The 14,714-nt window shown below is 42.3% G+C and overlaps 1 protein-coding gene across 1 annotated transcript in view; it reads right to left on the minus strand.

Annotated features, from left to right (window-relative positions):
• SYNM (synemin) overlaps positions 1 to 14,714 on the minus strand; it is a 95,726-nt gene that overhangs the window by 21,109 nt on the left and 59,903 nt on the right. Inside the window, exon 3 of the mRNA XM_089655546.1 lies at positions 1,889 to 1,962. Coding sequence (XP_089511672.1) covers positions 1,889 to 1,962 — 74 coding nt within the window. The remainder of the gene's footprint in view (positions 1 to 1,888; positions 1,963 to 14,714) is intronic.

The following is a 14,714-nucleotide window of genomic DNA, read 5'->3' on the forward strand; positions in this document are numbered from 1 at the left end:
TATTTATTCACCACTGGGATTATTTTTTTTTGCTATATCAATGAAAAAGTCCAAACATTTTTTAAAAAAAGTGTTTTTTTTATAAAAGTTTGCAAATAAATAATATTTCTTCATAAATCTTGGCCAAAATGTATTCAGCTATCTTTTTAGTAAAAAACAAATAACCCAAATTAGTTTATAACCAAAAATGATAATTTTTCTAAACTTTTTTTTTCATTTTTTTTTTTTATATTATTATTATTTTTTTTTTACATACTGTCTCCCTAGCAGTATAGTGTTACCATAGTGACACTGTACTACTTGGGGGTGATGAAGAATTTTTTTTCTTTTTTTACACTGATTGCTTTTATACCCATAAAGGCTGTAAAATCAATCATGTCTCCTCTCTGGCTGCATTCCTGCAGCCATTGAGAAATACTGTGAGAGCTGTGATTGTCACAGAGCTTGTCACATGGTACAAGGCTGTTGTGAATCGCCCTGTACCATGTGATCTCTGTGATCATTCACAGATTTCACTAGTAGTAAGCAATGATGTCAGGAAGTGACATCTTGTTTCCTACTATTCATGTGATCACTGACTGGCCAATCAATGATCACATATATCAGGACCCCACACAGAGGTCCCGTACAGCGATCCGGACACAGCGGGCACCAATCGCGGTGCTGCACGCTCCCAGGGAGTACGCACAGGCAATGGATGCGGGGGGACATTTAGAAACGTCCACCCGCATCGGCAGCACTCCAGTCTGGCCGTTTATCTACATGGGCCGGACGGGAAGAGGTTAAAGACTCAAGGAGAGGAGAGTTCTAGGGGAAATTGCAGGATGATGTGTAAAGATCATGAAAGGCTTGTGAGGGGATTGGAGATTTGTGGAATTATTGATTATGCCCCAGACTTGTAAAGTTGCGTGAAGGGATAAGTGAGATGCAGGGGCGGACTGACCATTTGGAAACTCAGGCACCGCCCGAGGGCCCGGGGTCAGGAGGGGGCCCCATGAGATGCCCCTGATACCTTTTTTATAGGCTTTTTTGAGTTTGGGCAAGGACACAGGGGGCCCATGATCCTCTATTGCCCAGGGGCCCCATGAGTTGTCAGTCCGCCCCTGGTCAGAAGTGACATCTTGCTTACTACTCTTCATGTGATCACTGATTGGCCAGTCAGTGATCACATGATCGGGACCTCGCACAGAGGTCCCGTACAACGATCTGTGTTCCACTGTGTCCGGAGGACACAGCGGGCACCGGATCGCAGTGCTGCACGCTCCCAGGGAGCATGCACAAGCAGGGAGCGGGGAGGCCATTTATAAACGGCAACCTGCCCCTGCACTGCCACCGTCCCATTAATGTTTTAGAGCGGTATCCTTTCTCTGAGGAAGAATCTGTACTGAAGTATTCAAAACGCTGTTGATATAGGCTGAATGTACCTGTAGTTTCTTCAACTGAGGTTGCAAGAGATACCGATACTTTTTCGAGGCAATAACACAAATATTGTCAAACTAACAATGCTGTCAAGAATTGTCATGTTTTATTGGGGAAATATGCATTTGATGTATTAATAAAATGTCAAAACTTTTTTTTTTTTAAATCTGTTTGGTTTACTTATATTCTAAGGTTGCCTTAAAAATCCCACCAAATGTAAGGTATAAATTGTTTTATTAGAAAAATAGGGATGATGGCAACCACACCCTAGGTTATACCGGAAGACTTTTTGAAAAGTCCTAAGGCTTTTATTGGGTTGGGTTCAGAGACGTTGGCAAAAAAACACCAAAAGCGCCTAAACTCACGTTTATGAGCAGCAGTGTGCATGAGGCCTAAATCATGTGATATGTTTTAAAACAACCAACATCAACAGATTACCAACATGATGGATTCATAAACTGCTTCTCACCTGCAGGCCTGTCTCTGATAACTTGCTCTGTAATGATTATTGATCCCTTTTTGCTTTCTGCTTCCAGCAATGCCCTGCGAACACAAAGCCAAAGAAAACTTAGGTGCAAATAGAAACCAAAAAAGCTGAATTTCACTCTCTCAATCAACACAAACTATTTTTAATCCTTATGCTGCTGGCATTAGTAGATAAATAGGAAGGTACATTGTATTTACTTATTTTAAACTTTAGTTGCTTCCTGGTTTCTAGCCTAGGCCAAAATGATGTCATATATCCCAGGACTTTCTCCACCTGTCTGCATGAGCTAAGCGCAGATGGATTCCAGGAAATAAATGCTTCATACATCATCTGCCCTTACTCAAGTTACTCATAATTGGAAAGGCTAAGGGGGTGTTTTACAAAGTGATTTCTCAACAAAATAAAGCATGGAAACCTGGATGGATGGGTGAATTTGCTTTGAATTTCAATAATGAATGAATTAGTATTTGTGGTGCTCAAATACAGGTTAACTCCACTTTAACAGGTATGGAGATGGATATATATATATATATATATATAGGCAGCCCAGTGGCTTAGTGGTTAGCACTTCTGCCTTGTAGTATTTGGGTCATGGGTTCAATTCCTGACCATGGTACTTCTTGCATGGAGTTTGCATGTTCTCCCTGTGTTCACATGGGTTTCCTCCCACACTCCAAAGACATGCTGGTAGGTTAACTGGCTCCTGTCTAAAAAAAAGTCCTACCTTCATCCCCGACCATATGGGATCTCCTGCATGGTAGGGGTCAGGGAAATACCTGGCAACCTACCCTTGTAAAATTATTGCTAAGAGAATTCATGGAAAAAGTCACTTGCGGGTGACAGTCCATGCAATTGCCGAGGGTCAGATACGACTGAATGGATATATATATCCATTAGTCAAGAAAATAATAAATATTGCAGGTTGTGTTTTAGCCTCTTATTCACATGTTTTCCAGGCTAACCCCAACAGCTTTACAAAAAAAAACAAAAAAAAAAAACTTGTTTCAGTAGCTAGTCAGAGCAGTGACTTGTCCATCTCATTCTGCTTGTGCAGTCAGCTCTGAATCTGAAAGAAAACAACTTCTGCCCTGTAACACCTGAGTAAGGGGTACACCCTGTATTAAATATTTTTTGTAAAAGAAAGAACTTACATAAATAATAAAAAAGCAATAAACTTAAAACCCAACTCCGGGCAAAAAAAAAAAGTTTTCCCATGCAGCAAGGCTGTTCCCGCACTGAATGGATCAACTGCTTATTTTGTCTAGGGGTGAGCAGAAAGCTCATATTCCACTATCCTTCGATCCACTGGAAAACAGTGCTCCCCCATGGTCCAGAGGTGGATTGTTTCTGGTATATGGAGCCTGCTCTGAGCGTGATGACGTCAGGAACAGTCCACTATTCAAGACAACTGTGGGGGTGCTGGCCCGGTCTTGTGCTGGGAGGATTTGGAGGATTAGGAAAGTATATCTCCGCTCTCCTCTCCCCTGGACAAAAATGAGCAGTTAACCTGTGCAATGCGGACACTGCCCCAGTGCATTGGAAAACTATTACTGTGCCCAGAGCTAAGCTTAAAAAAATAAAAGTAACCCCAAAACCATAATAGGTTCCCTTTAAGCTATAGAATTTTATCATAAATAAGAACAATGAGATAAATATAATAAAAACTATGTTTATATCACAAGGGATATGAGGTACAATTTCATTGAGAGTTCCATGAACTAATTGCCATGATGGTGGCCTCAATGATGGTGACCTCAATGATGGCGGCCTCAATGATGGTAACCTCAATGATGGCGGCCTCAATGATGGCGGCCTCAATGATGGTGACCTCAATGATGGCGGCCTCAATGATGGTGACCTCAATGATGGTGGCCTCAAAGACTTCAATTGTGGTGACTAAATACATTCAAATAATAATGAAGACCTGAGGAAGAATGCATAGAGACCAAAAGTAGTGAGCTAATGGTACTGCTGCACTCCTAGGTGCTGCACTCCTCCTGCAAGTGCAGTTGTGCCAGAGCTTAGTAAATGAAGTGAAGCTTCACTTTATAAAGGATACCCAATCACATGCCAGGAAAATAAAAAAAGACAGCATTTTTTTCTTGCACATGATTGGATGATGGAAGTCAGCAGAGCTTCATCTCATTTATTAAGCTCTGGAGCAAGTGCACCTGCAGAGTGCATAGTCTATTTGCCTTTAGTAAATCAACCCCACAAAGTCTTAGAAAGCTGTATCTCCGAAAATATGTCATGAAGGTAAGTGCACAGTACATTTACCTCTCAGCAGAGGCATCCCTAGGGTTGGTGTCACCCGGTGCGGTAACACTTGGTGACACCCCCTCTGACGATCCCAGCAAAATGGATCGGAAAAGGTACGTTGTAAAGAAAGCCGACGATCCTCGCAGGATGGATCAGATCCATCCTGCGGGGATCGTCGTCTTGCTTTACAACGTACCTTTTTGTGGAGCGGGTCCGGTGATACCCCGTGCCGTTGGTGTCGTCCGGTGGGGACCGCACCCCCCGCACCTGCCTCTGTACGCCACTGCCTCTCAGAGCCCTTTCTGAAGATACTTATTGCAGCTTAAAGTCCCACTATGGACAAAAAAAGTTTTCTCATGAAGTAGGTCTATGCAGGGCTGCTGTTAGAAATCACGGGGTCCCATACAGACAACCTGACAGGCCCCCCCCCAAACAAAAAGAACACAGTTTACTATGCTTCACTTGTGAATGAACACAGTCAATAATCAGTACAGATCATTCACTGTGTTCATTCAGGAAAGGAAGGGGCTGGTAAATGTGACATATTTACTGGACCCTTCCCCCATTCACCATCCTGAAGATCCTACTGTGTTCTGGCAGCTGCCTGTGGGAAAGAGGGGAGGGAAGCAAGCAGCACTGTAGAGGTGGGGGCACACAGGGGGGTTTGGGCAGCAGGGGGAAACGTATGGTGCACAGGCAGGGTGGGGGGCCAGATACTCGAATTGATCCCCTGTATGGCTCTCTTTGCCACAGCTGAAAGCCAGTGGGAGCAAGAAGAGAAGAAACCAGCTTTCAGCTGCTGTGCAGAGAGCCATAGAGGGGTTCAGATCCAGTAAGTCCCCCCCCTCCACTGTGCTGATCACCCGGCCCACATCCAAATCACCCAGCTGCCTGGGCCCCCCTGCTGACCTGGGCCCCGTACAAGAGGACTGGTGGTACCCCCTTATCCAAGGCCCTGGGTCTATGCCCGCAGTGCATGGGTTAACTGCTCGTTTTGTCCAGAGGCAAAGTGTTCCTTACACTTGTAGTTTTTGGGAAGAATTACCCCTGTTATAGATAGCGATCAATGATGTCAGTGGGAACTGCTCATTGCTCAAGGAACCCCTAAAAACTTCAGGAGGAACCCTAAGATCCCATGGAACCTTGGTTGAGAAACCCTGCTTTAAATCATAAGCACTCAACAACAGGACCCTCCATGACCATTGACCATCGCCGGATCCATGTGCTGGGGTGAGCTATGCCCCCCCAGATTTTAGTTGTCCCCCCTTAAAGCCAACCCTAACCTGCCACTATACTACGCTAACCTGCCACTATACTACCCTACCTGCCACTATACTACCCTACCTGCGACTATACTACCCTAACCTGCCACTATACTACCCTACCTGCCACTATACTACCCTACTTGCGACTATACTACCCTAACCTGCCACTATACTGCCACTATATTACCCTAACCTGCCACTATGCTGCCCTAAATTGACACAATACCACTCTAATCTGATACTTTACTGCCCTAGCTTGACACTATACTGTCCTTGACTGACCTCAGTTATGCGTTGTGTGGGGAGGAGGAGCTCTGCTGCCTGTGCCCAGGCTGTCTGCAGGGATGGGAAAAGGAGCTGTGCCCCTGTCCTCTGCCCCACCAGCAGTGACCCCAGTCCTCTGCCCTGCCAGCAGTGACCCCTGTCCTCTGCCCTGCCAGCAGTGACCCCTGTCCTCTGCCCTGCCAGCAGTGACCCCTGTCCTCTGCCCTATCAGCAGTGACCCCTGTCCTCTGCCCTGCCAGTAGTGACCCCAGTCCTCTGCCCTGCCAGTAGTGACCCCTGTCCTCTGCCCTACCAGCAGTGACCCCTGTCCTCTGCCCTATCAGCAGTGACCCCTGTCCTCTGCCCTGCCAGCAGTGACCCCAGTCCTCTACCCTGCCAGCAGTGACCCCTGTCCTCTGCCCTACCATCAGTGACCCCTGTCCTCTGCCCTGCCAGCAGTGACCCTTGTCCTCTGCCCTGCCAGAAGTGACCCCTGCCCTCTGCCCTGCTGACCTCCCATCCTCTGCCCCCCTGACATTTTTTACTGCACCCCCACATCAGACAGGTTCGATCCAGCCCTGCTCCTAACACTCTTGTCTTGTATTGAATTGTTCTGTCTCCCTTATTTTGTCTTGTGCTGTCTAAACTGGTGGGACTCTATAAATCCTGAATAATAATAACGATAGATACCCCATTCTGCACCCGACATATTGCTTCATGCATTCTTTTATTGAATAGGAACGTATATCTGAAATAACGTTATGCGATACTCTCTTTCAGGTCTAGTGGTGAAATATGAGATTATGGGCCCTGCTCATGGCAAAAGGGGAGCTGTTAGAGAGGGACCCTCAGATTTATAGTTGGGTCAGAAACTTCAGCAGGTCATATACACTAGCTTTTGTCTCCCCTCCATTGCTCTATTCTGCAGCTGGAACCAAAGAACGTACCAGGTACTTTGTGACTCATGACTAAGTTACAACAGATGTCCTCACTACCAAAAGGACTGCTATGTCCCCCCTGTACCCCCTATTTCCCAATATACCTGCCAGTCTTTTGGAGGCCTTAAAGAACCAACCACAGTTTTATCAGAAGAAACGCTTAAAGGTCCCCAGCCACAATGCACCAGCCCAGGGACAAGCCCAACTCTCCACCAACACCTCCATGTCCAAAATTTTCAGCTAACCCATTGTTAACTGGGATACCACTGAGGACGCCATACCATAGATGGGTCCTTACACTAAAGTATAACAGTAGAATTAGCGCGTCTCCAAAGACCCCCACTATTGAGCCCCTGTACCACCGAACAGCACCCAGCTAGGCATCAGGGCGGGAAGATGGGAAGCTTCTTCTCCGTTCGACCTCTTCCTCCTGTTGAAGGAATTCAACACACACCTAACCACCCTTGCAGCCCCTCCCATCCTACCAATCATGCTACGTTACCTCCTATCACCAAATCTCTGTAACTCCTTGATTCCCCTATTAGTCCAGTCATGTCTGCCCTTCGCTTTTTTTTTTTTTGCTTCGGGCTTATCTTTCCATGTAACCATGCTGGCCCAGTCTCCAAGCACCAGAGCTGTCCAATGGGAACAGTCCATAGCCTTATGTAAGCTACAGCTTGAAGGACTCGTAACATATACAGGGAGCCGGCTCCTGCTCATGACAGTTGAACAAGAAGAGCAATAGAATGGTGAGTATGTGTTGAACATGACCTTGGTATGAAAAATAATTTGTTGCCAAGGGTGGACACAGCAGATTAAAGCAGAGTTATGTGATATCCAAAAAACAAATATACATACTCACCTCCATGCTGCAGCATTGTTGTGACATTACCAGCTCTAATTTCAATTGTTGATTGGTCAGTCGCTGCACCCCATTCTGCTCCTCCAGTGCTCATTGGAGCGGAAAGCTGAGGATGGTTCACGTGCGGCTGCCTTAGCTCTCAGTCGCATGCTAAAAGGTGGAGCCAGCTGTTAATCAAGCAGGTGGGTGGATTCCTACAATATTGTCAGGATCCTTCCTGAACTATGAACTCATATTGGACAATAGCCCACTCAGGGCCACAGCACAGCATACTCCTGTGACCCAAAAGAGAAGCATGGCCAAAAAGGGTTGTCCATACTTCTCTTTTAAAGTGGTTGTAAACCCGTACATATACCCACTGAAGGGACTAGCGTCAGGTGATACACAGTGATGAAACTAATCCTCCTAAGTTTTACCTGTTTATCTGCAGTGATCCCTTCTGTACAGCTGTTCAAAGTGCTCAATTTACACAGCATTTCTGTGCTCAAGAAGGCAGGGGACAAGGATCTGATATTACACATTGCACAGCATTGAGAAGGGAGCTGAGTGTAATTTGAGACCTGAGTGGAGAGATAGGACATGTCCCCCACAACACAGTCTCATAGCAAAACAGAACAGTTGAGGCTGTCAATCACATGCTGTGTGCTAGAGGAGGGACAAGGCCATCTCCTGGGATTACCTGGTACCAGCATAAATTGTCAGAAGTGACAGATAGCAGAGGAATGAGAGAGTAGATATGAACCGCACTGGGTGCTTTGGATTGAGGCAAGTATACAGTAGATGGATATGCTTTGTTCATTTTTCATTTCATAATCAGTCCTGGAGAGTTAATGAGGCTTGGGGATCTTCAGCAACTTTAGGCTTTCAGATATTCATAAGGTCTAGAAAAAGTAGATAATGAAGACAAATGTGTGTTTTGCTGCTATATATAGTTAATGTATATTTTTTGGCTTCCTTATCCAGCATATATTGTGCATTCATAAAGTATTCAGACCACGCTAACGTGTTAAAATGCTGTTATGTAGCAGCCTGATACTACAGTTGTTTAAATTCACTTTTTTTTCTCATTAATCTACACCCTGTACCCCATAATATCAAATTGCAAGCAGAATTTTAGAAATGTCTGTGAATTTATTAAAAATGAAAAAAACCTGAAATATCACATTGGCATAAGCATTCAGACCCTTCACTCAGTACTTTGTTGAAGCACTTTCATGAATTACAGCCTCAAGTCTATTTGGGTAGGTGCCACAAGCTTTGCACACCTGGGTTGGGTGATTTTCTGTCATTCTTCTTTGCAAATCCTCTCAAGCTCAGTCAGTTTGGATGGGGACCATTGGTGGACAGCCATTTTCAGATCTCTCCAGAGATATTCAATAGGATTTAGGTCAGGGCTTTGGCTTGGCTACTCTAGGACATTCACAGAGTTGTCCCTAAGCCACTTCTGTGTTGTCTTGGCTGTGTGCTTAGCATTGTTGTCATGTTGTAAGGTGAACCTTTGGCCCAGTCTGAGGTTCTGAGCACCGTGGAACAGGTTTTCATTGAGGATATCTATGTACTTTGCTCCATTTAGCTTTCCCTCAACCCTGACCAGTCTCCCAATCCCTGCTGCTAAAAAACATCCCCACAGCATGATGCTGCCACCACCATGCTTCACTGTTGGCATGGGATTGGGCAGGTGATGAGTGGTGCCTGGTTTCCTCCAGAAATATTGTTTAAAATTGAGACCAAACTGTTCAATCTTGGCTTCATCAGACCAGAGAATCTTGTTCCTCACAGTCTGAGAGTCCTTCAGGTGCTTTTTTGCAGAGTCCAAGCAGGAGTGGGTGGAGGACTGCAGTGATGGTTGTCCTTCTGGAACTTTGTCCCATCTCCACACAGGGTCTCTGGAGCTCAGTCAGAGTAACCATCAGAATCTTGGACACTTCTCTTACTAAGGCCCTTCTCCCTCAATTGCTCAGTTTTGCCGGGTGACCAGCTCTTGGAAGAGTCCTGGTTGTGCCAAACTTCTTCCATTTGAGAATTATGGAGGCCACTGTGCTCTTGGGAACCTTCAGTGCAGCGGAACTTTTTTGTAGCCTCCCCCAGATCTGTGCCTTGCAATAATCCTGTCTCTGAGCTCTGCAGGCAGTTCCTTTGGTCTCAAGGCATTTGCTCTGATACAGTATGCATTGTCAACAGTAAGGCCTTTTATAGAGAGGTGTGCACCTTTCCAAATTATGTCGAATCAATTTTATTTACCACAGGTGGACTCCAATCAAGGTGGATACACATCTCAGTAATGATCAAGAGTAATGGAGACACCTAAGCTAAATTTCAAGTGTTGTTGCAAAGGGTCTGAATACTTATGTTACATAGTTACATAGTTAGTCTGGCTGAAAAAAGACAAAAGTCCATCCAATTCAACCATAGAAAAAAAAAAAGTTATAATCCTATACCCACAGTTGATACAGAGGAAGGCAAAAAACCCCCCAGCAAAGCATGATCCAATTTGCTCCTGCTGGGAAAAAAAATCCTTCCTGACCCCCGGAGAGGCAATCAGATATTCCCTGGATCAACTATACCTATAAATGTTATATCCAGTTATATTCTGTGTATCTAAGAAACAATCCAGGACTTTTTTAAAGCAATCCACTAAGCTGGCCAGAACCAACTCTTGAGGGAGTCTATTCCACATTTTCACAGCTCTTACTGTGAAGAAACCTTTCCGTGTTTGGAGATTACATTTCTTGTCCTCCAGACGTAAAGAGTGCCCCCTTGTCCTCTGTGATGACCTCAGGGTGAATAGCTCTACATCGAGTTCACTACATGAACCACTGATGTATTTATACATGGAGATCATATCCCCCCTTATGTATTATACATGGAGATCATATCCCCCTTATGTATTATACATGGAGATCATATCCCCCCTTATGTATTATACATGGAGATCATATCCCCCCTTATGTATTATACATGGAGGTCATACCCCCCCTTATGTATTATACATGGTGATCATATCCCCCCTTATGTATTATACATGGAGATCATATCCCCCTTATGTATTATACATGGTGATCATATCCCCCCTTATGTATTATACATGGTGATCATATCCCCCTTAAGTATTATACATGGAAATCATATCCCCCCTTATGTATTATACATGGAGATCATATTCCCCCTTATGTATTATACATGGTGATCATATCCCCCTTTATGTATTATACATGGAGATCATATCCCCCCCTTATGTATTATACATGGACATCATATCCCCCTTATGTATTATACGTGGAGATCATATCCCCCCTTATGTATTATACATGGAGATCATATCCCCCCTTATGTATTATACATGGTGATCATATCCACCTTATGTATTATACATGGAGATCATATCCCCCCTTATGTATTATACATGGAGATCATATCCCCCCTTATGTAATATACATGGAGATCATATCCCCCCTTATGTATTATACATGGAGATCATATCCCCCCTTATGTATTATACATGGAGATCATATCTCCCCTTATGTATTATACATGGAGATCATATCCCCCTTATGTATTATACACGGAGATCATATCCCCCTTATGTATTATACACGGAGATCATATCCCCCCTTATGTATTATACATGGTGATCATATCCCCCTTATGTATTATGCATGGTGATCATATCCCCCCTTATGTATTATACATGGAGATCATATCCCCCCTTATGTATTATACATGGAGATCATATCCCCCCTTATGTATTATACATGGAGATCATATCCCCCCTTATGTATTATACATGGAGATCATATCCCCCCTTATGTATTATACATGGAGATCATATCCCCCCTTATGTATTATACATGGAGATCATATCCCCCCTTAATCTCCTCTTCTCAGTAGAGAATAAATTCAGTTCCTCTAATCTTTCCTTATAGCTGATCTCCTCCATGCCTCTTATCAGTTTGGTTGCCCTTCTCTGTACTTTCGCCAGTTCCCCAATATTCTTTTTATGAATTGGTGTCCAAAATGTGATATTTTAGTTTTTTTTCATACATTTGCAAACATTTCTAAAATTTTCTGTTTACTTTGTCATTACAACTGTAGTATCAGCCTGCAATATAAAAAATATGCAAAGTGAAGGATGTCTGAATACTTTATGAATGAGCTGTAACTTCTGGTGTGCAGTTGAGGAACCTAGAATCCACCAGTGTCCTATCACAAAATATTAAGTGATTTGACAGATGGCCCGGGAAATTTGGCTTCTATTGCTGTTACTTTGTGCAGCAATAGAAACGTCTAAATATAATATCCAGTGGGACACCCTGATGTGGCAGCTGAAAACACAGGCTCTGTATTAATCTGAAGCTCTAAGCCGTGAGAATGTAGCCAACCTAAAATAAAAGCAAGCTCATATCTGACTCCACCCTGACCGATTCGGAAACTGACTCACTACTTCTCTGTTACTGGTGATAATTTTCTTTCAGTGTGTTAGGTGAGAGTATAAATGATATCCAACATGACCACCACACCCTGGAGGAAAGCGAACCGCGGGGTAGAAATGTGACCGGCACAGGTGGTCATCCAAGTGGGATGGCTTGGTTTACAGGAGCCACTTGGTGACAACTGGTAAAGTATATAGCAAAAGCTACTGAAGAGGAAAGCCACTGAGAAAATAAACAGTAGCAACAGAGATACAAAGACGAGAGCTGTAGACTATATGTGTGCGGTACGTTTCGTTACGAATCGAAATTCGGATGCATTTTCTGTTATTTGGAGATTCGGATGTATCTGAATTCCGAATTACAATAGTAAGGAATTTAAATGAAACCAAAATAACAAAAATGCGACTGAAATTTGAATCAATTTGAAAACAAGGTGGAATTCGAAAACAAGAATAGAATAAAATAAAATAGAAATTAAAGGAATAGAACAGAATAGAAATAAAAGAATAGAATAGAAAAGAATAGAAGGGGAAAAAAGAACAGAATAGAAAGTAAAAGAATAGAATGGAATACAATAGAACAGAATAGAATAGAAAAGAATAATGTAAACCAGAACAAAATAGAATAGAAAGTAAAGGAATAGAATAGAACAGAATATAATCAATTAGAATAGAATAGAAAAATCAAAGAATAGAATAAAAAAGATTTGAATAGAAAATCAAAGTATAGAATAGAAAAAATTAGAATAGAAAATCAAAGAATAGAATAGAAAAGAACAGAACCAATTAGAATAGAATATAAAAGGTTAGAATATAATAGAAAATCAAAGAATAAGAATAGAATAGAAAAGATTAGAATAGAATAGAAAATCAAATAGAACAGAAAAGAATAAAATAGGAAAACAAAACAATAGAATAGAATGAAATAGAAAAAAATATAACTGTCTTCTGAAATGCGAATACAATTAGTTGGAATAGAATACATTAGAATAGAACATAAAAGAATAGTATATAATAGAAAAGAATAGAGGAAAAAATAACAGATTAGAAAATAATAGAACACAATACAGAAGAAATGAATAGAATAGAAAAAAGAATAGAGTAAAACAGAACAAAATAGAATAGAATATAAAATAGTAGAATAGAAAGGAATAGAATCAATTACAATATAATAGAAAATCAAAAGAATAGAATATAAAAGAATAGAAAATATTAGAATAGAAAATCAAGAAACAGAAAAGAATAGAATAGAAAACAATAGAATAGAATAAAATTGAAAGAATATAATTGTCTTCCGAAGTTTGAATAGAATGAATTTGAATAGAATACATTAGAATAGAATTTAAAAGAATAGAGGAAAAGAGAACAGTATAGAAAATAAAAGAATAGAACAGAATACAAAAGAAAAGTAAAGAATAGAATAGAATAGAGCAAAACAGAACAAAATAGAATAGAAAATAAAGGAATAGAATAGAAATCAAATAATAGAATAGAAAAGATTAGAACAGAAAAGCAAGGAACAGAAAAGAAAAGGATAGAATAGAAAACAATAGAATAGAATAAAATAGAATATAACTGTCTTCCGAAATTTTACTCTATTCTTTTTTCTATTCTATTCATTTCTTCTGTATTGTGTTCTATTATTTTCTAATTTGTTCTTTTTTCTTCCGAAATACAAATTGTGAATAGAATTAATTTGAATTCAAATAGAATACATTAGAATAGGATAGAAAAGAATAGAGTACTTTGCAAAGCAAAAATTGTGAGCTGTGCTATGGTGATGTGAGTAGTGATCAACAAAGGCACTGTGAAAATTTTGCTGAAAAAAACTGAAATATCCAATATGGTCAACTAACTCCTCATATAGCCCGTATACCATCAGAAACACATATGGATTGTAACATTAGAATTATTATTGAATCTGTTAGAATTATTTTCACATCCGTTTGAAATTTCAAATTCTAATTACAAAAAAACTAAACGAATTCCAAACACGGATTAAACAAATTTAACGCATCGAAACAAAACAATTTTTTTTTAGCTTTGCACATGTCTAATGTAGACCGATAAATAGGTGAAAAAAAAAAAAAAGCAAGGTCCTGTAGCCCGCTACCATTATATGAATGGGTCAGCTATGAAGCCTATATATATACCACCGTATTTGCCGGCGTATAAGACGACTTTTTACCCCTTGAAAATCTTCTCAAAAGTCGGGGGTCGTCTTATACGCCGGTATACGGCATACTGACACTTTTTAGGGGGGTGGCGCGTTGCCGCCGCCGCCCCCCCCCTTCCCCCAATGGAAGGGACACTAAGTACAGGGGTGGGCAGCGGCTGTTTCTTACCTGGTTCCGGTCCCACGACGATCCGGTCCAGGAAGCGCGGCTGTGCCTTCAGTTCGGCCACTGGATGTTCGTGCGGCTGCTCGGCTCCGCCTCCTCACCAGTGATTGGCCGCCAGAACTGTAGCTCAGGAAAGGCACACAGGCGGCCAATCACCAGCGAGGGGGTGGAGCCGAGCGGCCCCGCGAAAATCGAGTGCAGGACCAGCAGGTAAGTGGTCAGTGTAGAGGTGCTGCTGCAACCACATATGCTGGCTGCAGCAGCACCATACGAGAACAGGGTCAGCAAGTGTCAGTGGGAGGAATAGTGCCCCATCATTGGTGTCACTGATACCAATGATGGGGCACTATTCCTCCCACTGACACCAACGATGGGGCACTATTCCTCCCACTGACACCAATGATGGGGCACTATTCCTCCCCCCCACTGACACCAACGATGGGGCACTA

This window comes from Staurois parvus, unplaced genomic scaffold, assembly GCF_062004578.1.
Source record: "Staurois parvus isolate SC_StPar_1 unplaced genomic scaffold, SC_StPar_1.0 ptg000845l, whole genome shotgun sequence".
Taxonomy (NCBI): Eukaryota; Metazoa; Chordata; class Amphibia; order Anura; family Ranidae; genus Staurois; species Staurois parvus.